The sequence below is a fragment of the Monodon monoceros genome, unplaced genomic scaffold, assembly GCF_005190385.1.
Source record: "Monodon monoceros isolate NGI ecotype Baffin Bay Population unplaced genomic scaffold, NGI_Narwhal_1 Super_Scaffold_21, whole genome shotgun sequence".
Taxonomy (NCBI): Eukaryota; Metazoa; Chordata; class Mammalia; order Artiodactyla; family Monodontidae; genus Monodon; species Monodon monoceros.
In genome coordinates, this window is record NW_021703778.1 from 146494302 (window position 1) to 146520041 (window position 25740).

The window sequence follows — 25740 nt, forward strand, 5'->3', positions numbered from 1 at the left end:
CAGGTCCAAGGGTGGCAAAGACTCTCTTGCCCTCTCTGCTCCAATGGAGACTGAGCAAAGGAACCAGCATCCCAGCACATGTGTGGAGGTACAGCGGGAGCCATACATTAGCCTTGAGATGCAGGTGGTCTTCAAGCAGGTCTAGGACATGATGGGATGGGCCTTTTCAAATGTTTATTACTTTGATGAAAGATTACCTGGTGGTGGATCGACCAGAGAGGGGAGGGCTGGAGGCCAGCTGGAAGGCTTTGGCTGTACTCTAAGGCTAGCAGGGACCAAGGATGGGACCAAGAAGAGGATAGGGATTCAGGGGATATTTAATACATAGAGAGTTCCCAGCTGTGGCTTAGACAAATGGGTGGAGGACATTCCAAGATCTCAAGGAGTGATCCAAGAAGTGACTCAGTTTGGGACATGGTGAGTGCTGGTGCCTCAGGATGGATCTCAGAAGCAGATGGAAATACCCAGGAGGCAGCACTCAGGAGAGAGGCTGCAGACACAGTCTGCAGACACAGTCAAGGGAGTCCTGGTGGAGAGGTGCGGCTGCAGGGACCATATTACTCAGGGAGAGTATTCATAACAAACCACGACTCAGAGTTCCACTGCTGGACTCTGCTTACACTTGCCTGTTTCAAAAAGGGAAATGTGTTAATGAACAGACTGGTCCCCGTGTTGGGCTTTGCTCCCATAAATTTGTCTCCAGCCTTTGGTGCCTGCTACCACTTGCCTGCTAGCATGCGATAAAGCAAATGACAAGCCAAAAAGGAATACTGACGGGAAAACGTGGCAACAGCCCATCACACTTCACTCGACAGCTTGCTGTCTACATGGCTACGTGCGTGTGCCTATAGCGGGTTTTTATTTTGCACACACAGACGATCATCATAGTTTCTGCTAGTAAAACTGTTCCCAGTTCTAATTATGGAATTAATTACATTGATAGCTCATGGTATCCCTTATGACTGCCAGATGCTCTGACACCGAAACACTTTGAGAAATACAGGAGCAAAGAGAGAATAAATAAGGGCAGAGGAGGGGGGCTGGGGAGCAGCAAGGCTTGAGGGGCAGACCAAGAAAGAGGCTGTGGAGATGTCAGAGAGGTAGGAGGGGACAGGGAGAGAGCACCAAGACAGGAGGCGCTCCTTGAACTCTATCCCTGCTCCTGGCCTTCCTGTAACTGCAGGCCCAGCTCATTACAATTGAACACACCTTGGCGCCTCCCAAGTGGCTCAGTCTCCCCTGAGAATCTGGGTCCTGGAGAGGCAGGGGGAAGCCCTCGCAGAGCTCTGCTCCTTCTCTCCTCCTCGCTGTCCAGGCCTCAAGCCCAGGCCACAGTCAGGTGGCCCTTGTGCCTAATCCCCAGGGACCCAAGGTAGTGTTTCCAGACATCACGCTCCAGCCCCCGCTGCAAACCTGCCCTGCCCCGGCAGGGAACAAGGGGGCACCCAGCCTTGGTGGGCGAAGAGGAGGGGACACCATGGCCTTGGCACAAAGCGAGGAGCCTGCTGATTCTAGGTGATGCATAGTTTGGGGGCCTGAGCAGGTGTGGCCCAGGCTGTGCTAAGACAGCAGCCATCACTCCCCAGCCTCTGGGTATCAGAGGTGCCAGGTTGGTGGGTTCCCAGGTGTCACTGTAAGGAGGGGAAGACTTGAACTCTGCCCCTCTTGTCCTAGACAGTAATAATGAACATTTATTGAGCACTATGTGCTGTGTATTAATGGTTCTGTTTGCATATATTATCTAATCTTCACAACCACCTTAAGGGGCTAGGTACTGTTATTAACCCCAGTTTTTCAGAAAATGAAACTGAGGCACAGAGAGATTAAGGACTTGTCCAAGGTCATTCATCTAGAATTGCACTGTCCAGTAGAACTTCCTGTGGTGATGGAAATGCTCTATAGTCTGTGCCATCCAATATGCTAGCTATTAGCCATTGTGGCTTTGAAGCACTTGAAAATGCAGCTGGTGTGACTGAGTTTTACATTAAATTAAATTTAAATAGTCCCTTTGTGGCTGATGGCTACTTCATTGGACAGCACAGCATAGAAAATGGAGGATTCTGGATTTGAACCCAGAAAGTCTATCTTGGCTATGTGGTTAAAAGTTTCCCCGGCTACCCTCACTGCATTCTTTGTCCCCAGGCACTTGGGTTCCCTGACTGTCCTGGCCTAGTGGAATCAGCACCCTTTTAAACCTTGCTGTCCTGCGGATGTGGCAGGAAAGAGACTGGATTTCCAGAAGACATGGACCCAGGACCAGGTCACAGGGGAGCACGGTTCAGCATGGCCTGAGGAAGGATGTCTAAAAAGCCAGGGTTGCCTGGCGACATGGTGGTCCCTGGAGAGGCCTGAGCACCTTGTCCTTGGGATCGAGGACCTGGGTCCTCGCCTCTAACCCCCCACCCCCCCACCCCGTGCCAGAAAGGAAGCAGCAGCCATTCCTGCTCAGGGCGGGGCTCTGAGCCCGTGACATCTGAGAGACAAGAAGGGTGGCATGCTCAGTGGGGCAGTCCTGGGGGACCCAGCCCCTTCCCACTGCCTGGCACAGAGTTGCGGCATCCCCAACACTGGGACCCTCATACCCTGCTGCCCTCCCGGAAGGGCCGAGAGCTGGCCTCCCCTACATGTCTCAAGACCTCTCCTGCTGCCGGTCCTGCTGTGCCCACTTGCCCGACCCCTTCGGCCTCACCGGTCTGCCTGAGGTCCACCCCCCCGGCCACCTGTGAGTCATATCCCCCTGCTCTGAGGTCTGCACCTTTAGCTTTTTTCCGTGGCCACAGCCAGGTCTGAGAGGTCCGGAGCTCGGGCTCACAGACCCCAGGGGATGCCCCTGCCAGGCTGAGGGTGGGGAGGGGGCAGAACCCAGGGAGCCTTGCCTGCTCAGAACTGCACCCTGCTCCGCCCAGTAGCTGGGGAGAGAACACAGCACCCTGCTTCCTTGCAGGCAGATAAGAGGCGGAGGCTGGTGGAGCTGTGCACGTCTGGAGCATTGTCTGTGGGACACCGAGCCCGGGCCTGAGGCCTGGCTCCCACCTCTAGAGCAGCATTACGTAGGTGCTGCCTCAGTGTCCCAGGTGTCCAGAGGCCCCTCTGAGCCTCATCAAGCCCCTCCACCCTCCAGACCCCTCATGCCTTGGTCAGCTGCGAACGCTTTGCCACTGAGCGGCCTGCCTCACGGGCCGCCCAGCCCTTGCTCCTTGAGACTCTGCATTGCCTTTTTTCTCTGGATGGCCCAGGGTGCTGGGCAGGAAGCTGGAGTGGGCTGCCCAGGCCCTGGGATCACACCTAGGGCACCTCAGGGGGCAGAGAGGGGAGGAGGAGGTGCCCTGAAGGGCTGCCCAGGGCCCCAGGAAATGCCCCTCATTTTCTACGTAAGTTTCATTTTGTCCAAGTGTCAAACTGCCGAGCAATCGCCCTCTCCCTCCAGCCAGGAAGGAGATAAAGGAAGGGCCCCTCCAGGAGCTCCTCTGCCTCCTTCTGGGCCCAGCAAGACCACCCAAAGGGCTGCAGCATGGCCAGGGATACAGACCTCGAGAGGGGAAAGGAGGGGACTGGATCTTACCCTCTTCTTTTTTTTTTTTTTTTTTTTTTGCGGTACGCGGGCCTCTCACTGCTGTGGCCTCTCGCGTTGCAGAGCACAGGCTCCGGACGCACAGGCTCAGCGGCCATGGCTCGCGGGCCCAGACACTCCACGGCATGTGGGATCTTCCCGGACCGGGGCACGAACCCGTGTCCTGTGCATCGGCAGGCGGACTCTCAACCACTGCGCCACCGGGGAAGCCCCTTACCCTCTTTATATCCTTCATGGAGTCATCACAGCGCTGGGCAGACAGCTGCCACCCCCCCAGATAGTCATCCCATTGAACATTGAACTCTGTGGCTCCCAGCACTCTGGCCTCACTGGAGCCATCTCCCCAGCCCAGGCCAGGTCCCACTCCACAGCCATCCAGGGCCAATGAGCAGTCTGAAGCCTTTGGCTCCAAGTTCCCCCAGGAAGACGTGTCAGCTTGTGGGGAACCTGGATGTCATGAATTCATCATCTAACCACTTCCAAGGTCCACTTGGGAGCACCTCAGATGGTGTGTGGTCCCACATGGTCACTGAGGGAAAAGCATCTGGCCCACCGAGGGCTTACAATCCAGGCAGGGAAGCAGGAGGCAGGGGAGGGCTGGCACACCTGGTTCCTTTGTGTGGATTAGAAAAGGGGCCCTGGGCAGCCAGTTTACAGAGGCTGCCCTGCTTCCTTCAGGCTGATGTAGCATGGTGCCAGGGCTGGGCAAGTGGAACGTAGGCTAGAGTGTAGCCCCATTCATCTCCTGACCTTTGTGTAGGGTGCAACCCGCACCCCCCCCCCCCCCCCCCCACCCCCCCCCCCCCCAATGCACAGTGGTCCTGGGAGAAGACCCTGCACATGAGTGTTTCCTACAATCCAAGAGTGAAAAAGCAGCAGGTAGTCAGGTGAGCTGCCTGGCCAAGATGCTCCAGGCCTCCCTACGCAGGTGTAGCCCTGGGTCTGGAATGCCTGGGGAAGGCTTTCTAGAAGTTGTGTGATGTTAGCTGGAGGAAGGCATGGGGAGGACAGAGTCCACCCAAGGCCGAGAGAACCACGAGTGCAAAGGGACAAATCCAAGAATGTGCTGGTGATGGTGTTCGGGGGTAAGGAGGTGTGTCTGGTTAAAGGGAAAAAAGGAAGGGCCAAGGATGACAATAAATAACAGCAAATAGCTACATTTATTTGCCAGGTACTGTTCTAAGCACTTTATGTATATAAACTGCTTCCATCGTCATTATATGAGGAAGTAGGTACTATGATTATCCCCATTTTACAGGTGACGCACACAGTTGCTAGGTAACTTGCCTAAGGTCACAGAGCCAATGACTAACAGAGCTGGGAATTCCGACACAGGAGGCCTGCATCTGCACCTCGCTCCCGAGCCTGTGCTCTAAACCTCTACACTATGTCGTGGCTTGAGAGCTATGCTTTGGGTCTGAGCTTTAGAGCCTTATCCTTTGGGTCTCACGTATAAAAGGGAAGCCTTGAAGGAAGGTGTTTTTACCAGGAAGGAAAACAAGGTTAAAAATGGCCTCTTAGGAAGGCGATCATGGACAACTGCTCCCTGGAGCTCCCACCCACCCTGACCGCCCAGCTGCCTGGCCAAGAGTGCTCTCCTCCCCCATCCCTGCCCCCCAGACGTTTTCTCAGGGCATCTGTGGTCCCCAGGGTGAGGCAGAGGTGAGGCAGTGAAGTCTGTGGAGCCACAGTACTCCACACACACCCACTGGTTCAAGTAACTGCTCTGTTTACGGAAACTCAGGCACAGAACAAACATCACTTTAGAAAGGTCCCCAGTGCCCTGCAAGGCGGCTCTCACTATCCCCACAGCACCTGTGAAGCACTTGCGGTGAAGAGACAGTAAGTCTCTGGCCCTAGCTCACGTGTCCCATGAATGGCAAAACCCAGGATTCAAACCAGGTCTATCACACTCCTCCCAGCACTGCACCCTCGCTCTCACCGCAAGCTGCTGCTGCATGAGTTACAGAGAAGCAAGTGAAAACAGGAAGTGGTTGGAGAGGTGAAGAGGTGAAGGGAAAGAAAACACGAGTCAGGGCGTATGGGCACCTGGAAAGTGCTACAGATCAGAGGAGAGAACTTTAGGCTGAGGGGATTGAGTTTGGACCACTTCCCAAAGCCATGAAGAACTTGGTACGTCTCACCACCACCAAATGGGCCATGAGACGCCCACCTCTTGAACCCCGAGTTCCCAGCCTGTGGTCTTTGGGACCCATCTTCCTTCCATGTATGTTCCCCCAACCCCTGGTGAGCGCACGCGTCCATGCACACACGCACACACACACACACACACACACACAGACACAGACACACACACACACACAGCTTAGCTGGCCTGCCTTATAGGACAGCAAACACAGGCCTGTGACTTCAGATGAATTTACCCCACCCGGACAGGCCCACTGTAGACAAAGGCAGCTGGAGCCTGGGTCAAGGATATGCTTCTCAGGGGCTGGTCAAAGTCTTGGCAGCCTTCAGCCAGCCTGCTCTTCCAGGGCCTGGAACTCTTCCCCAGGACCATAAACAAAAGGAGATTTCTAAAAGACCTGGGGGCCCAATCTGAGAAGCCTTCGCTCATCCCAAACCTACCAACCAATTATGTGCCATATACCTGCTACACGCACTTCATTTTAAAATTTTTACTAGGCTCTTTACGCTTGAGAGTGTGATTTTTTACGCTTTACTTGATTAGTGCAAACCTATGCTATAAAAACTATCATTCCCCATTTTACAGAAGAGAAAACTGAGGCACAGAGAAGCTGTTTACTTGCCCGCTATCACCACCAGGCAGGGAGGTGCTGGGATGGGGTCTCAAGGTCTGAGCTCTGTACCTCTGGTGGATGACATTCCCCAACATGCTGCTCACCCTTGGCTAAGATAGGAAACCTCACCAGAGCCAGAAACACCTTCAAGTGGTCTGGGGAAACTCTCAGAGTTTCCAGTTACCGCTGTCGCTATAAACAAAGGGCTCAGGTAATCCCAGAGTCTAGGGACAAATAAGAGTTGGTGCCATTCATAGGACACCTAAAAGGTGTGTATATGCATTTACATATGTTAGTAAATCCTCTCGACAATTCTATTAGTGGCAGGCATCCCCATCTTACAGATGAGAAAACTGAGGCTCGTGAGGTTAAATCACTTGCTCTGGGCAGCATAACTATTAAGTGGCAGAGCTGAGATTCAAACCCAGACGTATCTAACAATAAGACATCAATTATGCCACAGTTGCTCCCTCACACACTATTGCCTGCTGTAGGGGCTCTGACCTTGACCCAAGAACCTCCAAAAAAAAGAAAGAAATGTGGAATCAGTTTGTTCCTCAAGGGTGTGGCTTGGCTGGGGTCTCAAGAGGATACCCCCGCCCCTTGGAGTACCAGATTCCCTCCAGAGGCCTCTGATGCAACCCCTCCCCCCCCCCCCCCCCCCCCCCCCCCCGCTGGCTGGGTGCACCCTTGGGTGGACACGTTAGGTAGCAGTGAGGAGCCCAGGCTCCGGGAGGAAACCGAGCGTGGGCGACTGGCTGGAAGCAGAAATATGGTATCTCCAGAGGTTTTGATTTGCGATCTTCATTTTGCAAGGAATGGGGATTTTTTTTTTCTTTTCAAAAAGCAGTGGATTTCCTTGAATTTTAGACCTTTCACAAATATTTTTTTAGGAGAAAAAAGAAGGAAAAAATCCCCCACAAAATGCCTGTCGCAGCTGCTCACTTCCACATTGAATCACGGACACAAAACCACAGCTATGTGGCTAACAAAGGAACTATGTGTTTTCATATCTTGTTATTGGAAATCATTTAGCAATCTTCACTATGTCATCTGCAGACAGACAGACAAATAGACGCGCAGACACACCCCTCTGGGTCCTAAGCTGCCAATCTTACAACCTCGGTCATCAGACAACTTTGCATTTCACCCATTTTCCCTTTCTAATCCTTTTCTGGGAAATTACACAGCAAGGCTTAAATCTTCCTCCTTAGCCCCTCTCCAGAGGTGGGGTGTGTGTGTGCACATGTGTGCCTGCCAGTGATTGGAGGAGGAATGCCGAGACATTGATTCAGTTAATTCCACAAGTGGAAACAAGTATACATTTCACAGTCCCTTTTTTATTAATATTATCATAATAGCACTTTACTTTGGTAAAGTGATTTTCACCTGGGAAGCTTACAGTGGCAAATTAATTAACTGAGGGCAGATTTACAGATTGCATAACTGGAAAAACTACTGGACCCATAAATCAGAAACTTCCTCTGCATCCCAGACAAGGGGTGAAACCTGATATATATTTGAAAACCTTGAGCTCAAAAGGAGAATTCACAGGGCCTGAAAAATCTCCATTATGATTATGATTTTTGAGGCATGTTCTCTCTGCACAGCTTTCCACTCTGTCTCTCTCCCTCTCTCTCTCTCTCTCTCTCTCTCCACACACACACACACCCCACCCCAGAGGGCTACATTCACTGAGCAGCCACACTTCCATACAAAGCAACCAGATGGGATGGGCATCCCCCTGGGGCATCTGAAAAAGAGCATTGACTGTCTTTCTGTTACCTTGTGGCTTCATCTCTCCCTAACCTTTCCTTTCAAACAAAAATCCTAGAGGACTTAGGTCAGTACAGCCACAAGCTCAAAATGTTCATCGTTCCTACTTTTTTTTGTCGGATGCTGGAAACTGTACACATTAACGTTTTAATGCCCCAACAACTCCTCCAGGCTCTCGCCAGCTTTCTGGAGTTTCCTGAAAAGACACAAGATGCGTTGCCTGACCCAGTCCTCGGCAGCTCCCACGCCAAGCTTGCTGCTCTGCACTGGCCTGAGCTCACCTGCTCTCGGGGCTACTTAGCCAAATGGCTACGAGCACGGGTTCCAGAGTCCTGAGTGGAGCTGGGCTAGAATGGCCCTTCCTGTCAGTTTCCTCCTGGTGGAATATCCTCCTCATAGGATCCTTGTGAGGAATGGTTAAGGTGCCGGAGATCTTCCACTTGCCTCTGTGGACCTTTCTCTGTCCCATTCTGGGCCCTAGGAGGCTCCTTCACCCTCTGTCTTCCAGTCCTGTTCAGCCCACATGGGACCCCAGCAAGAGGGCAGAGGGCAGCAGACGGAGTGGAGGTATTGATCCTCCAGTTCCCTCCTGATGGGCCACTGTGGGTAGTGGTGGCTCTATTCCTCTGCCGGAGGTCACAGCCCTGTTGTGGTCCTCTCCTGTGGCTGGAGCTACTCTGGGTTCCAGTAACCGCTGACCCCTTGTCTCTTAGACCTGCAGGGCTAAGGGCTTCCCTATACTCTGCTTCCCTTGTTGTTTCCTTTGACACTGTCCACACCTTCGCAAATAGACCCTTTATCAAATTGCCCTCACTGAGTGTGCCATCTGTTTCCTGCTGGAACCCTGACTGATACAGAAAAGAAAGAGTCTCAGCTATCAAGTATTGAACCCTTAGCTACGTGACTCAGCACTTTATCCACTTTGACTCATGGAAGTGAAGAGATTCACACAACATCAAGCGGCTGGGGAGCAACAGAATCAGATGAAGCCGAGGTCTGACTCATGACCACTATGCCGTATGGTCCCCAGTATCAAGTGAGGTGGTGCCTGTAAAGTGCTTTGCACAGTAGGGCCGGCTGACTCAATAAAGCTCCATCAATGGTAGGTTAAAATAACAACTATACCACACTCAGAAAACCCACAGTCCTAAATTCTACTCCAGCGTAACGCTAGCCCTGCCCTAACCACAGTCCTAAGGTTGAACCTTCGTTCTAATACCACACTAAAGTTACGCTCCAGTCTAACCGAACCACCACCCTATTGTGAACTAGAAAGTCACCTCGACCACAGCCTTCATCCCACCCTTCGTAACCCAAACATTCCTCACCATAACCACCGGGGGAGGCTAAGATCAGGGCTGTGGGGAGAATGGGGAGTCTCTCTGCCCTCCGCACCTGGGAGCTTGCCCCCTCCCAGCGGCAGGAACGTCCCACATCCCACTCCATCTGTCCTCCCCTCGTTGGACTCAACACAACTGGCCAGAGGCATCTGTGCAACATCCACTTGCCTCATGTAACTGACTGGTGACTTTGGTGTGGGGAGAACCAGGAGGGCAGAGCACCTACACGAGGCCTGGGACAGGGCAGAGACGCCAATAAATCCTGTTAGTGGTGATGATGAGAAAGGAGAATTAGAAGACGAAGCTGCTCCTGGCTTCTGCATCACTTGGCTGCCGGCTCTGGGCAAACAGGAGGTGAACAGCTCTCATCTCAGAGATCTGTAGAGGGCTGGGGCCAGGCCTGGGCTGGGAGGGAGGCCCTCTCTGGAAGCCAACCTAGGGAGAGTCCTGATAACCCTCAGCTCTGGGATTGTCCTAGAAAAGGGAGTCAGGCAGTCTCCATCAGAGATTTCGGGGCCACCTCAGGCCAGATGTCCACTTTCAAGCTTCAATACGAGAGGCAGGAAGAGAAGAGAAGTATGCAGGAAGCAGACACAATTTCCCTGGAATCTGCCCACTTCACTGCATGGGGAGCGGAGAGGTGTTAGAAGGCCCTGGGCCCCTTTCTCCCTTGAGCATAAAGAGGCCTGAGCTTGGCCTCTTCATCGACCCAGAAGTGTCTGCCCTGGGCCAAGCATGGTGGAAGGAAGAGGATTTGCAGGCTCCGCTGCTTGGAGAGAAGGCACACCGGCCCCTCCCTCCTCACGGCCTCTGTCGGGCTCTCTCGGCCTAGAGTGAAAGCAAAAGCATTGCAAGACTGCGTCCATCCAGAGCCTGTGTCCTTTTGTTTTTACACTCAAGTACCCTAAGGCCAGCTGTGGCCCTGAGCTCCGTGGGCCTCGGGTATTTGTGTGGGTTAGAGAGGTGCATGTTAATACTCTACAAAGTCCAGAGGTCCACCTCCCTTTCGGAGAAACCTAGGAGGGGCCTCAGCAGCCAAACCCAGCTGGAGAGGACTGCCTTGAAGCAACATGCTTTGTGGGGGAAATGGGAGACGTTTCCCTCTTGGGAAGAAGCCAGGTCCAGGGTCGCCACATACAGCTGCACAGGCTGTGCACTGCACAATTCTTGGAGTACCTGTCATAGAGACTATGAATGGGACAGACATCTCCTGGTGTGTGTCCAGGGACTGAAAGGTCCAGCACACACAGCCTGCCTCCTTCTCCTCCTCGGTGGAAATGGAATGCTTCAGACCCACCCCGCTACTCCAAGCAGTCTCTGCTGGGCAGGGATGGGTGGGGCTGGCAGGGGTTAAGTGCCAAGGAACATTACACAAACCTTAAAGTGGCAGTGTTTCCAGAACCCTCTGCAAACAGCAGGGAGGGGGACAGGGTGGTGAAGGAAACTCTCAGCTGAGACACAGTTCTCTTCTACTGTCTTCAGAAAGCAGCAGCAGGGCTTCTGTGATTTCAGATTTGGGAAAACAAAAGCCTTTCCATTTGTTCTGTCTGGAGGCCCATGAGTGAGCATCTCCCTCTGACTACTCCCCTTTGAGCCCTCCCTCTTCCAAACCCGCAGCCCTAGGGAAGAGCAGGCATGGGACTCTTCTAAGGCCCAAGAGATAGAAGAAACTGGGAGGAGACCCCTTTACAGCTGTTGCAGCCCCTGACAGACTCCTGGAATTCCTAAGGGTTTGCTAAGCCCTGCTCTGGCTGTGCTCCAGTCACCCTTAGGAGAGAAGCATTGCTCTCTGCCTGCCTGGCTCCAGACCCCGGAGACCAAGGGGCACAGGGCAAGCAGGTACCCACCTGTTGGGAGGATTGGGAGAGCCCCCTTCCTGATCAACAACATGCCAGGGGATGGGCTGAGTGTCAGCTCAGAAGGGAAGGGACCTGAGACCAACTTTCTTTGCTCCAGGCAGCAACAGAGGATACATGGTGACAGGGATGCTCATTCAGTAGATGGTTGTTTATTTATTTATTGAGTGCTTACCATTATTTATTGAGTACTATTCTAGGAGCTGGGGATATGTCAGTGAACAAAACAGCTCACACTGTACTTGGGGAAAAACAGACGGTACACAATAAACATAATAATTAAATTATATGTTATGTTTGTGGAAATTAAAAGGTGAACCAGATGAGGGCATCCTCAAGTTGGGGGTTTATAATATTAAACGATAGGAAAATAGGAGACATCTCCCTCTTGGGAAAGAGCCAGTTTCAGGGTCACCACATACAGTGGCACGGGTTGTGCACTGCACAACTGCGCTGTACCCGTCCCAGAGACTATGACGTGAAGCACATCCCCTAGTGTTGTGTCCAGTGGCTTAGGCTAATTCTAAGGTGAAAACCTTACAAAGGTGGTCAGGGAGGGCCTCAGTGAGAAGCTGCTCCTGAAACTGAGCCAGGCATGTACAGAAGGCATAAGTAAGTATCCCAGCCCACTGTCAGGACTGCAAAATAACAGGAATAACCAGCATTTGCGAGGCCCATTACAGTTCACAAAGCAGTCTTTCACCCACATTGTTTTAGTGGGTGAAACCTCCCAGAGAGGAAAGAATGATCCTTCCCTTTCTACAAATAGAGACATTAACGCTTAGTGAAGTTAAGTGGCTTGCTCAAGGTCATGAGGTTAGTTAGTGGCCTAGTTTGGAAACCAAATTGGATATTCTGATTCTAAATCTTTTCAAAATAGTATAGTGAAAATCCTGAGGGTTGGGGAATTCCAGAAAAACCCCAGGGGGCAAGCTTGGGGCTCAGAGTTATAAAAACAAATCAGAAAAATAGAAGATTAAAAAAAGAAAGAAAAGAAAATGAAGGAAGGCGTTCAACCCCCGGAGGTCCTGAAAGCTTGACTCAGTCAGGATTGTAGGGTTGAGTCAACCCAGCACAGAGGCACCACTTGGTGGCCCTGAGGAAGCGGGTGACGCAGGATGAAAGATGTAGGCTGATTAACCCCACTGCAGCCTTGCCGAGGAGGACTTGAGGCTTACCGTCAGGGAGAGCTAAGGTCTGCCCTGGTGAAAGGCATCACGTGTCCTTGTAACGACCTTGGAAGCGGGTAAAGGGGGAGTAAGCACATTTCACCATCGGGGATGGAAAATGGCCAGGCTGGAGGCCAGAGACTGAGACCATTAACTCTCGACCTCAGAGAAGATCCACTTGTTGCTTCTGATTTACAAATATAGAAACTGAGGCCCAGGGAGGACAAGGGACTTTTCCAAGATTTCCTAGCATGAGCTGGTCTCTCATCAGGTCCCAGGTGTATCGGAGAATAGCCTTGGGTCCGAGGGACTGGAATAAGGAGGAGGGAGGACCTACAGGGGATTATGTGGCCCAGAGGCGTGAGCAAAGTCGTGTGGCAGCATGCTGGAGCCCAGAGCGGAGGAAGGGAGTGGGAGGGAGGCGGCCGCAGCTGGAGCAAGGCTCCGAGGACACCGGCAAGCCTTCAGACTGGCCCAGAGTCAGGATCTCCTGGGTTCCCAGGGCAGGCCCACCATCTAGCTGCCAACCTTCGTCCTGCCTCAGTTTCCCCATCTATAAGCCCAGGTTGTGGGTTGGAGAAGAAAACCCCTTCTGGCAAGCGGGGCATCTCACTGATTTGCCATGGGCATGGGGGAGTACGCAGGCATGGTAAGACGTTTCACGTTTTTCGGACACCCTACTGACCTCTCTATGTGCGTTATTTCAGTGAATTCTCGAAACCACCCTCTGAGATGAGCATCCGTTTTCCCACTTCAGAGAACCTGAGTTTCAGTGAGGCGAAGCGACTTGCACGACTAGTTTGTGAGGACACTAGGGTTTAAATACTACCTGACTCCAAAGCCCAGCGCTTCCCCGGCACACACGCCGGGGTCGCCTCCTTGCACCTGCTGCCCTCTCCCCAGGTACCTCATTTGATTCTAGGTCATCCATCTCCTGGGCAAATGCCTTGCCCTTCTGTCAGGAAGGATGCCTGGGTCCCCCCTGCAGCGGGTCCCAGTGCAGACTGGCAGAGACCACCCCTTGGGGCAGAGTCCCCGCACCCCCTGCAGGAGGCCTGGCAAGGCCTGGGGGTGAGGGGAGGCCGCGCTCCCGCAGGAAACCTGCGGGCTTACCCTCCGCCACAGCAGGTTAAAGGTCACACATTGGGAAGCCCACGAGGGCCCGAGTGGCGACGACGTGAGGCTGAACAATGCCGGGTCCTGCTGGGGAGGCGAGTCCTATGCCACCCACCCATACCCAGTGGCCCGGTGCCCACCCCTGAGGCCAGGCCTGCGGCAGGAGCTGCACTAGTACCCCTGCCCTTCTTCCCTCTCCCCACTGACAAAGGTCCCCCTGAGAGGCCGGCCACCCCCACCTCGGAGCCTTGTCAGCAGAATGGGGACATTGGGAACCCACTGCAGGGCTTATGAGAGTAAAGGAGAGACCGTGGGGAGACAGCCAAGCTGCCCTCAGCAGGGTTGACTCCACTCTACTCTGGGCCCGTCGTGTTCGAGGTGCTGGAGATACACTGGCAAAGAAAACAGATAACAGCCCTGTCCTCCTGGGCCTGACGTTTTACTGAGGTAAGAAATAAATACATAAGTAAAATACACAAGACATTAGTGCTGTGGAGCAAAATAGCTGGATAGGAGTAGGGAGTGTTTGTGGGTGTGCGGTGTAAAATCAGGTGAGCATAGGTGGGGTTCCCACTGAGAAGAGAAGACCTGGAGGGGGGAAGGAACCAAGCCATGTGTGTATCTGGGAAGAGGGTTTAATGTCGGTTGAATTGGGTCCCCGACCCCCCAAAAGATTTCTTGAAGTCCTAACTGCCAACTTATGAATATGAACTTATTTGGACATAGGGTCTTTGCAGATGTAACTAGTTAGGGTTAGAGGAGATTATACTGGATTACGGTGGACCCTAAATCCAATGACTGGTGTCCTTATAAAAAGAATACCCCCCCAACACACACACACACACACACACACACACACACAATATGTGACGACAGAGGCAGAGATTAGGGTGATGCAGCTACAAGCCAAGGGACACCAAGGGTTGCAGGGAGCCATCAAATGCTAGGGCAGAGGCATAGGACAGATTCTCCCTCGGAGTTTCCCAAAGGAGCAATCCTACCAACACTTTAATTTTGGGCTCTGCCCTCCTGAACTGTGAGAGAATACATTTCTGTTGTTTTAAGCCGTCCTGTTTGTGGTCATTCACTATGGCAGCCCTAGAAAAGGAACACAGGACTCCAGGGCGGGGGGGCAGCAAGTACAAAGGCCCTGAGGTGGGAGCATCTCTAGCATATCTGAGGAAAAACCAGTTGGCCAGTGTGGCAGAAGCAGAGAGAATGAGGGGAGCGAGTGGTGAGAGCTGATGCTGGAGATGTCAGAAAGGTTTTGGGGGCCAGATCATTCATGTAGGGCCGTCCTTGTGGCAAACCCTTGACAAGAGGAGCTATTACACTGCAGATGGAGGTTCCCAACTGGCGTGGGCTGCAGTGTGTGGGTGACCCCCGTGATCTTTGTTCCCTGGTATTATGCCTTTGAATATGTATATAAATGGCAAAAGGAAATCAAGGCTGCAGGTGGAATTACAGTTGCTAATTAGCTGACCTTAAAATAGGGGAGAGTGTCCTGGGTTATCAGGGGGCCCTTAAAAGTGGAAGGAGGCAGAAGAGTCAGTGAGAGATTCCGCTGAAGAGGGAGAAAGAGGGCAGAGTTAAAACATGAAGAGTTCACCCTCTGTTGCTGGCTTTGAAGAGAGAAAGGTGGCCACAAGCCAAGGAATGTGGGTGGCTTCTAGATGTGATGGCCCTCAAGTGACAGCCAGCAAGGAAGTAAGGCCCTCAGTCCTACAACTGCAAGGAAGTGAATTCTGCCAACAAACAACCTGAATGATCAAGAAAACAGATTCTCCCTAGAGCCTCCGGGAACTCAGCCCTGCTGATATCTTGACTTTAGCCAGGTGAGCCCCGTGTCAGATGTTTGACCTACAGAACTGTGGGATAATACATGTGCATTGCTTTACGCAGCTAAATTTGTGGGGTGTGCAGGGAGGAGGAGATCGAGAAGAAGAGGGAGAGACCGACGGGGACAGTAAAAGGAAGGCTGACCCCAGCTGCCTTCTCAGGGAACAGCCCGCTAAGAGCCACGATCACGGGGCCCACAGCTTCCCAGCATCTCCCTGCCAGCCCCGCTTGTCCACCTCAACACTGTCCTCCAGGCCCCTTGTTGTCCAAGCGCCGATCAAGCCTGCCGAGGATGTCCCCAGGGCTCCACCTCTAGGTCCTCCGGTCAGACTAAGGAGTAAACTCAGTGGAGGTCCCTCCCATTCGGCAAATTGTTGTGACACCTCCCTCCCCCCCTCCCCCATAGGGCTGGTGAGACGGCCTTGGTGGAATACCCAAGCCAGCCAAAAGCCACTATTGGTGCTACTGCTGGATCACACCACCCCTGAGACTGGGCCTGGGCTCTAACTTCTCCCCAGAGCTGGTCTGCACACACACACACACACACACACACACACACACACACACGCACCCCAGTTTTCTGTCTGCTTTTTGCCACACAAGTCCTCATGGCAAAGAGAACCAGCCTGCTGATGGCTAACATGTACTGAGCACTAACCCATATCAGGCACCCTACTAGGTGTTCTGCTCAAATGGTCTCATTTCACCCTCTCTGCAATCCTACCAGGTGGAGACTATCGACTCAGAGCTGTTAGGCTATTTTGCCTGATGTCACACAGCTGGTAAGTCCAGAATTGGACTCCAGGATTCCCTGAATCCAAAGCCCAGGTTCAGAACCTCACTCCTCCGGGGTGGTCCGTGGGCCAGCAGCATCAGCATCACCGGAGACCACGTGAGATGCTCACCCCAGACCTGCCGCACCCGTTCCCAGGTGATTCACCTGTGCCTGTTTCAGTCTGAGAAGCACGGTGTGAAGCACTGTTTTCCAAGGCCTGCTGGTCCTCGACTGTTGTAACCACCTCCTCCCCCAATCTCTCAAGGCCCTTCCCAGCTGCCTAGGTCTTGCTCCACAGGTGGGGTAGGCTCTCTGCCCAGCCTGGGGAAGAAGCCTGAGCCCCGGGCTCGGAGGGAGTCAGCAGGCCCCCCGAGACCAGTCCAGGCTGCAGCTGGACAACATCAATCCACGTCTGGCTCTCTGCAGGGCGTGCTGCCTGCTGCCCCAGACTCTCCTGACCCCTCCCTCTCGTCTTCCTCCTGAGACACAAGGCTCTTGGCCTCTGTCTAGTGCTCTCCTGAAGGTGGCCTCTGGCCATCACCAGTCCCGGCAGTGTCTCTCCTCCCTGGACATTTTGCACCGTCCCCCACCCCCCACCAAGAATGCCCTCTGCATTTATGTCACTCCCTTATCTGGATACCAAGGGCTCGTCCAAGTTGCCATCAGGAGAGAGTCCAGCGGCTGCTTGGGAAAGCTGGCCAAGTTCACAGGAAATGTCTGACACCACCAGGCAAGTGGGATTTGGCCTCCCAAAGCAAAACACAGCTGGGCCAACAGTGGGCCGCTCGGACTTTCCCAGATTTCATGGCATTGACACGCCAAGGCAGAGAGAGAGACAGAGAGAGAGAGAGAGAGAGACATGGAGAGAGAGAGAGAGAGAGAGACTGGGCTGGCCTGGAGGCTGCAGCTCATTAAAAACATTGCAGTAGCCCCTGGCCAGGGAGCCTGTGAAGCTCAAAAAGGACAGCCCTGCTGTAGGCCGGAGACCTCAGCCCAGGCCTTCACCCTCCCCTGCCTCTCGCACACCTTCGTGGGGGGACCGAAGCCTCACAGAGCTGGTCCTCCTTCCCTCCCAGCCTCCTCCCCGCCCAGCATCGAGCCTCGTCCATTTCTTCATTCAACTTGTGTTGACTGAGCACCTACAGGGTACCAGGTGTGGTATTAGGTGCCAGGGACATGTTCATGAAAGAGGAGGACACAGTAGTCCCTGCTCTCACGGAGCTCCTGGTCCAGTGAGCAAATGCACAGACTGTCCCGAGGCAGAGTGAAAAGCGTGACACTGGGGAAGCATGGAGCCTCCCATCCTCCCACACTCTGAACACCACTGCGGGTGGTGCCCTTGGTTCCAGGGCAGGGTGAGGGTTCGGGGCCAAATGGGCCCTTGGTTAGGTAAGTCTTCGGTTGGGAGCGAGCGACAGAAAGCAATGCAGATTGAGCACTTCCTGCAAGCTGGGACTGCAGGAGGCACTGTGGGGAAATCCAGTGTGAGACGCAGGCGCTGCCTTCCAGGGCACAGGCCACACCGTCTGATTGCAGACTCAGGGTGCAGACTCACAGCGATGTGTGTGCCACGTGTGCGCTGCAGGGGGTCAGAGCCTGGTGGATATGAGGGAGTAGGTGCTTTTTGGAGGAAGTGGGACTGGGCCTTGAAAAATAGAAGCGGGATAGGCTGGGAAGATGGGGCAGGGGATGTCAAAAGCCTTCTGACTCAAGGGTACAAGGAACAGAATGACCTGCCAAGCAACCACCCCCAACACTCACTTGTGCACGCACACAGGGGATAAATGCATTATAAAATGAATGAATCCCACAAGCCAAAAAAGAGCTTGCAGGGGGAAAGCCAGGCTGGAAGGACTCTGCTCCCACCCTGCCCCGGGGCTGGCCCTGGAGCTGCCACCTCTGGGGCTCCTCCAAGTGCCTTCACACCAGGCCCACCCACCTTGGACCCAGAGCCGGGACCAATGGCAACAGGGCTCAGGCCCTGCCCAACTGGTCACAGCCAATCCCAGGCAGTTCACCCTGCATTGTCCATCTGGCCCTTAGCTCTGCCCCCCATCTCTGCCCCAGCATCCTAAGGCCTTGGTGAAAGAGTTTGGCTCTTCTGGTTTTAACTTTGGGGCTCCCTAGGCCTTGACCCAAGTTCATCCTTCTGTTGTTTCTGCTCCTGGCTGCTCTCGGAAACCACCTGCTTGTTTGGGTGGCCAGGGCCCTGGAAACCCCCTTACTGAGACCCTGGTCTGGCCCGGCCTCCATTGCCCCTACCGCTTCAGAGTTGCTGGACAACCTTGAGCTCCTTTCCTTTCTCTCCTGAGCTTTCCCCACTGGGGACCTGGCCTCGAGGTCAGCCTCTTCTCCCTGATTCTCCCAGCTTCCTCTGGGAGGGCAAATCCTTTTTTCACTGAGTTCAGCAAGACAAGGTTCAAACATTTCAGAAAGAAGTTCCTAAGTAGGAAGCGAATGGAAAAAGTAACCTGAAAAACCACAAGGAAAACACAGCCCCCAGAAATGGACCAGTTTACAAAGTTCAGATTTCCTGAGCTGAGCTAGGAAATGTCTAGCCAGGTTGGCTGGCAAGCAGCCCAGGGAATCCTGCCCATGAACACACCCCTTCCCACTTTTTAATCTTCTCGCTTCCCCTACGTGCTCCAGCTGCCCTTCCGAGGAGACAGGTTAGCATTGGTGGTGACTGAACTGAAGGGGCTTTTTCTGGTAGAGGAGCCCTTCCTGCATCACAGGGACCACAGGCAGAGAAGCGGGAGGCGGAGACAAACATTTATAGAGTTTACTGTGTGCCAGGCACTGCTCTAAGCCTTTTCCTCATGGTCACTAACTTAACCCTTACAACACCATGACTATGACTGTCATCATCTTCCCCAACTTACTGATGAGGGATCAGAGAGAAGTAACTTGCCCAAGGCCACCCAGCTAGGAAGTGGCAACACCAGGATTCGAAACAAGAGAGCCTGGTCCCAGGGATGTGCCCTCTTCAGCTCTCCCTGGGGCCTGGAGAGTAAAGATTTCCCCTCCCACCTCCCCTGGGCACCCTGCCAGAGCCTGTGCCACCCCCGTACCTGCTGCCCTGCTCGCCGCCCCTCTGGTGGAGCAGAAGGGAAAGGAGGACTCTCCGGCCTTCTCCACCAGGGTCTTCACCAAACGGGCCGAAGGAAGAAGCCCCTCCAGAGAGGCTGTGCCCCCAGACCGGAGGCCCCGCTGAGGAGGGGACTCACCTGGCCAGCAGCGGCTGTGGTGCTGGCGGCTGCGCTCTGGCCGTGGTGCTTTCTCTGGTCGCACTGCTCCTGCGCAGGTTGGGAGACCCCTGGGCTGAGCGTCGGGGTGCCGGCCTGGAGTTCTGGGGGTCGAATTCCTCCTCAGGAATGACCTCTTCACAGCGGGCTCCGCGGAAGCCGGAGCGGCACACGCAGAGCTGGGGCCGGCTGCAGGAGCCCCTGTTCTGGCAGGGCGGCTGGCACACAGCTGGAGAGATAGGGAGAGGGTGAGGGTCGCCTGTCAGCGTCGGACAACCCATCAAAGACTGGGTGACCCGTCACACCAGCACCCCCGGCAGAACACCCAACATTGGGTTGTACATATACTGAAGTGCTCCCTTTTTGTTGTTTGTCCATCTGGGGACCTGGCCTGCTGGCGTGGCTTCCTCTTCTCTCTGCCTTTGTGTGTGCTGCTTCCCCTCCCTGGAGCTGTTTCCCTTTCCTCTCCACTTACCTAAGTGCTACTGTTCCCTCCAGGCCCCCTCCCCATCGCTGATGACCTGCCTCCAGCAACTGCTCCCTCCTCCGAACAGCTAGGACGAGTGTTCACCTTGCACAGCACTCAGGCCCTATAGGCCACCATCAGTGTGATGGGCTTGTTATGTATGTGTCTCAACTCCCTAACTAATATGGTCAGCGCCCTCAAGTGCAGCGGCTGCTCCTCACACCTCTTTGCCTCCTTAACTCCTAGCCTATGCCTAACAACGACACAATCAATATTATTTTTATTACGGCAGCTACTATCTGTTCAGCGCTACAACATGCGAGGAACTGGGCTCTGCACACACTGTCTCATTTAAGCTTAAAACAACCCTATACAGCAAGTGTGATTATGATTCTCATTTTACAAATGATGACTCTGAAGCTCGGAGAGGTTAAAAGATGTGCCTGAGGTCACCCAGCTAGGCAATGGTGGATCGAGGATCCAGTCCAGGTCTGTTTGATGGAAAAGCCCAAGCTCTTTCCACCCCACCGCCTCCCAGCAGGGCTGAACCATCTCTAAACCTTGGCCTGGAGGTGATGATGAAATAAAAGGGATCTGTTGGCTTCAAGTCAGCCACCGAATGCACCCTTGGCCTGGGAAGCTGCACGTCCCAGGTTGGCTCTGGTGGTGGAGACCACAGACCCTCAAACCCATCTCTCTCCAAAGCCCATACAGTCAATCTTAGATTGAGAGAGGATGTTTACCAGCTCCTGCATTCATTCAGTGAACATTAACCGAGCACTCACTAGGTGTTAGACTTGTGGTAAAGAGGATCCCTCTCTCAAAGAGTGTCCTGTTTCACATGGAAGCCAGGACATAGGTCATGTGATAAGTGTCGGCCAGAGCCTCTAACCCAGGCTGAGGCAAGAAAGGGAAAATCAGGGAAGGCTTCCTGGAGGTGGTGATGCTGACCAGAGACAGCAAGGATGAGTAGATTGGGCATCGTGTCAAACAAGGGCAGCCTGTCTACTCAGGGGAGAGTGGGGAAATCATAGGTCTCGCTGCAGGATTCCAACCATGAGCTAGATCCTGAGGCTAGAACATTTTCCTCAGTGCTTGGGCATCCCTTCCTGGCAGCCCCAGGCCTCCAGGTAAGCAGACTGTGTAAGAGAATTGTAAACCTGAGCACTTCCCCAAACACAAACTGCCACCTTGGCAGGATTTTGGCCTATCACCTGGCTGCCACTCCACCTGCCCAAGCAGAGTCAGCCCCGACCTGACCACACGCCAGGCCACTGTCACCACCACCACCAGAGACACGGTCTGCTGGGGCCAGCCCTGTAGCCAAACCAGGGCCAGCGAACACTGGGGAAGCAGGTTTGCCCAGGACAGGTGTCAGCCCTGGTTTATTTTAGGGAGGGAGTAGAAAGGGAGGGCCTGAGTGGTTTCCCGTGTGGATCACAGATGCTACATCACTCCTAGCCCCTCAGATCCACATGCCTCTGCCAGCAAAGCCTGGCGTGGGTGAAGGGAAGGTCACACAGCCCCTCCCAGTCTCCGTGTCTCTTCTACCTCTGCGTGGGTGGTCCCTGCCCTTAAGACAGCCTTCAAAACTAATTTAGCTTCTGTCCTTCCCCTCCTGGGCCCCAAGGATGGCCCATCCTTGACTTCAACAGTAAGATCTTTCTCTGTCTAGAAACCCAAGGCCCCAAATCTTGCAAGCCGAGCCCATGTCTTCCTGAGACTCGCTTACTTCTGGTTCTGCCTTATTCGCCAATACATCCGCAAACATTTAGTGAGCATCCTCTCTCGGTCAGACTGGGTGTCGGGAGGTACAAAGACAACAAGGCTGGTCCCTGGGTGGAGGAAGCTCTGCCAGGCGGGAGGGTTCTCAGAATCATGGAAGCCCCTTGCCCCCAGGCACTTAGGTCCTCAATGAGGACAGGGGTTGGCAGACTTTGGTTGGTATGATGAACAGCTCACAGAAAGTGGGTGTTTGGGGGGAAACTATAAAATTGGCATTTACATATGCATGTAATATTGTGGTTGATAAAAGTTCTAAAAGGCTTTCAAACCAGCCAGACTTGTTGGCAGAAATAAACCCGTTTGGGAAGATAACCTTTCTGGACCAATCATTTATGATACTGCACAGAGGCCAGATCTGCTAAGAAAGGTCCTCCAAGTGCTGGGTTTTCAGAGCCAGCTCTCACCAACTTCATTTGTATCTTCCTCTGAGTTGTCTCCATAAGTCTCAGCAGGAAGTGATTTCCTCACCACAGTGTTCAAGCGTTTTGTTCTGAGCCAAGCCTCTGCATTATGGGATTGGAGCATAAACTCCTCTCCTCTCTCTCCACTCCCCCAAAAGCCACCCCGCAAATGGCCCCAGATGGTGGCTCCAAGTGCCTATCTATGAAAGGCGCCATTCTTAGGACAGTGTCTACTGGTCTGCCGTGAAACAAGAAAAATAAAAACAGTTTTCTGTGTTTTTGTGATGCTATTTTTTCCCACTTAAAAAGTGTTTTTTATTTTGAGAGTATTATTGTATTACTTTTTTGGTGTTAAAATGTTCTTTTAAAATTAAAGGTGATGGCAAACGGTAGTTTGTTTTTCTAATATCCTCACTTAGCAAAAGGAAAACCTGGCTATTGTACTCTGGTACCTAAGATGTTTGGGGATATTTACTGGTGCGTGAAATCCAAAAGTTTGGAACCCTTTGGGAAGGAAGGGGGCGATAGCGGTCATGTGCCTTTCATTTAAAGGAAACTGAAGTATCAGAAAGGGGATCAGCCATCACAGAATCGCCCCACGGCAGGGGCTATTGTATAAAGCAAGGACGGAAATGCCGAGGCACCCCGGAGACGCAATTTCATGCAGTGCTGTGGGAATTTTAAGAGAGAAAATTCCCAACCATGGCAGGCTGGGCAGTCTTCATGTTTTGCTCTTGGAGCCTCATTCCTCCCATTTTCCCACAAGGGCAGAGGTCATGCCTTATACTTGAGAAATCAACACAGGATGGGGTATATGGCTTTAATGAGTCTTCCGTGATTGATGATTGGTGAGAGGTTATCAAGCATGATACCATGAGGTCCGTGTTTAGCCATCGAGGACACACCCAGCCCCTCCCTGTCAGGGGCTGGCATCCTCAGAGCCCGAAGGTGATGCTGCTTCCAACCTCCCTGTGCCCGTTCGCCAATGCCAGCCTTTAGCCATTCATAATTTGGGCTCCACCTGAACTCGGGCTTCTCCACACTCCCCTGGCACTCTCTTTCTCACTGAGGATTGGACATGTGGAAAGTTTCAGCTTTGGGAGTTCAGCTCTGTGGAGGTAGCCGTATGCCAAAAGACAGGGGAATAAAAAGAAAACCCCCGAAATTACTTTGAAACAAGAAATAGAAGGCATCGTTCTCCCCAGCCCCCCACTCCTGGCTGTGCCCCTTCTACCTTCACTCTGCCCCAAAACAGTCAAGCAGAGGTTTGCTCAGATTTTCCAAACAAAACCCCTGCCTTTGGGAGGAGACCAAATGCAGAATGGGCATGGCTGGGGGAGAGTCTGGAAACAGCTCCCACCGTGTAGGCTGCTCCTACCATCCACTCAGAGCCCTTGCGACCAGAGACTTGGTAGCAAAAAGAACATGGGGTCGGGAGTCAGAAAGATTTGGTTTGACCCCCACCCCGCTCAGCCACATCCCAGCTGCGTGACCTTGGGCGCGTCTCATCTCACTGAGACGCCTCAACCAGTGCCTCAGCTGTCTCATCCATAAAATGGGTCTGACAATTCCTGCCTCAAAGAGTTGTGTGAGTCTCAACAGAGATCATGGAAGTACTTTGTACTCTCTAAAGCTGTGCTGTCCAATGCTGTAACTATGAGCTATATGTGGCTGTTGAAATGGAAATTGATTAAATAAAATTTAAAATTCAGTTCCTCAGTTGCACTAGACACATTTCAGGGGCTCACTAGCCACATGTGGCTCACAGCTACCATGTTGGATGGCAAGATATAGAACATTTCCACAGAAAGTTTCCCCAGAAAGTTGTATTGGACATCAATGCTAAGTTAAAAAACAAAAAAAACCACACACCTAGTGGCAGAAGCAAGAGGGCTTCTGAACTTCTCTGCCATGACCCTTTTCCCAGGAAAAGACAATGACAAGGCAGGCCCTGGTTAGAGAGATGCCCCAAGCACTGTGGTGCAGAGGCAGGGCTGCTCTTCAGGTGTTAAATACAGCCCGTCCCCTCTCTACCTCCTTCCACCCCAGCCAGGTAGGGCTTTTGTCATCAGGTCTCTCTCCTGGGACCTAGAGATGCCTTCTCCCTCCGTCAATTCCATTAGGTGAGGCACCGACTTTAGGGTGGGCCCCTTAAGCCTGTGTCCTTCTCCGAGGCCTCCAGTACCAGGCCCTCCTGTCTGGGAGATGAACCTACCTTCCAGATTAGACTCTGGGCCCAGCACCCCCATACCTGAGGCTCAGCTGCTCCTCAGATTAAAGCTCCATCTTTCCTAAACTCTGTGTCAGTGGGACACTAAGGACCTCCCCACTGAGTACCTGATCCCTCCCTCAGGATGGGGCTCTGTCCCTTCCACACCCAGAGGCGTTTCTAGGCAGGACGGTCACCCACCACCCTCAGTGCTGCCCATCCCTGGGCCCACCCCTCACCTTAGACCCCTACCTGGAGGCCTCAGTTTGCCCTTGGAATTCACGTAACTGGCAGTCTACCTGTGACCCTGAGCTGTTTCTCCACAGCCTTGACCTTTGGTTTCCACAGAAAGGGGATCCTGATGTCAGAGCTCCCCGAGGCCAGGAAATCCCTCACTGGCCTTCACACACCCTCAGAATCCACTGAGGACTCATCCTGTCCACACCCAAGCTCTGCCCAGGGGCTGTGCCCCCCAAGCCCCGACCTCAGCCCCGAGCCCCCAGGCTGTGGGAGAAGTCAGGTCCTCAAGGACTCGGCCCATTCCCACCACAGCTGTGCTGGGGTCGCAGCTCAGGATGGCTGGAAACAGCACTGGGGCTCAGGGGCCAGTCAAGCGCCCTGCTCCAAAATTGCAGTTGTGTTCACATAAAAGCCTTTAATGAGAGAAAGATGCCGTTCTTGGCCCCTTGTGCACGCTCTGCAGACGCTGTCTGGCAGGCCGAGAGGGCCTCTACCGTTTGGCGGCCGGAGGGGAGGAAGGAGGGTTGTGAGTCAGACCTTGGCCCCAGCCCATCAGCATGGACCGCCCTGCTAATTGCATTAACAAACACCGAGATACTGGGCCAGTTGGGGACCAGGGGCTGGGGCAGAGAGCAGCCCCAATTCCCACTGGCTCCAGCAGGCATGAGGAGGGGACCACTGGACAGGGCTCGTGGCCCGGGGCAGAGGCCTGGGTTTGCCTCTAGCTCCTGCTCTAGAGCAGATGAGTCACCTGTCCATCCCCATCACAGCCCTGAGGGCTTTGTCTGGGAGGAGGCAGGGATTTAAAGGCCTCAGTGCCAGAGAGGCCGGGGAGATGAGAGAAGATGGGGTCCTGGAGCAGCCCCCATCAGGGACAAGCCCGGGGACCCAGCCTTTTCCAGGGGAGCAGCTCCAGGGCATGGAAGACAGTTCTGTGGCTGACATGGAGCCATCCAAGCCCTTCTGCAGCCACACCAGCTCCGAGCCCAGGACCCATGAAGGTTGAGAGGGAAGCAATACACCATTGCCATTTACGACTCAATGAAGGCAGGGGCAGAAGTGTGGAGGAGACAGCAGCCTTATAGTCAAAGAGACCTGCATTTGAATTCCAACCCCACGACCTCAGGCAAGTTCCTTCACCTCTGCGAGTCTCAGCGTCTAGAAAGTGGTCGTGTGCGAGTCTCAGCGTC

General features: G+C 53.5%; 1 protein-coding gene across 8 annotated transcripts in view; it reads right to left on the reverse strand.

Moving 5' to 3' along the window:
* LTBP2 (latent transforming growth factor beta binding protein 2) overlaps positions 1-25740 on the reverse strand; it is a 98153-nt gene that overhangs the window by 58634 nt on the left and 13779 nt on the right. For 7 of the 8 annotated variants that reach the window (XM_029239799.1, XM_029239798.1, XM_029239797.1 and 4 more), the window contains exon 3: positions 19432-19678. The exons of the other annotated variant lie outside the window; for it this stretch is intronic. In XM_029239799.1, coding sequence (XP_029095632.1) covers positions 19432-19678 — 247 coding nt within the window. The remainder of the gene's footprint in view (positions 1-19431; positions 19679-25740) is intronic. 8 annotated transcript variants of the gene reach the window in all.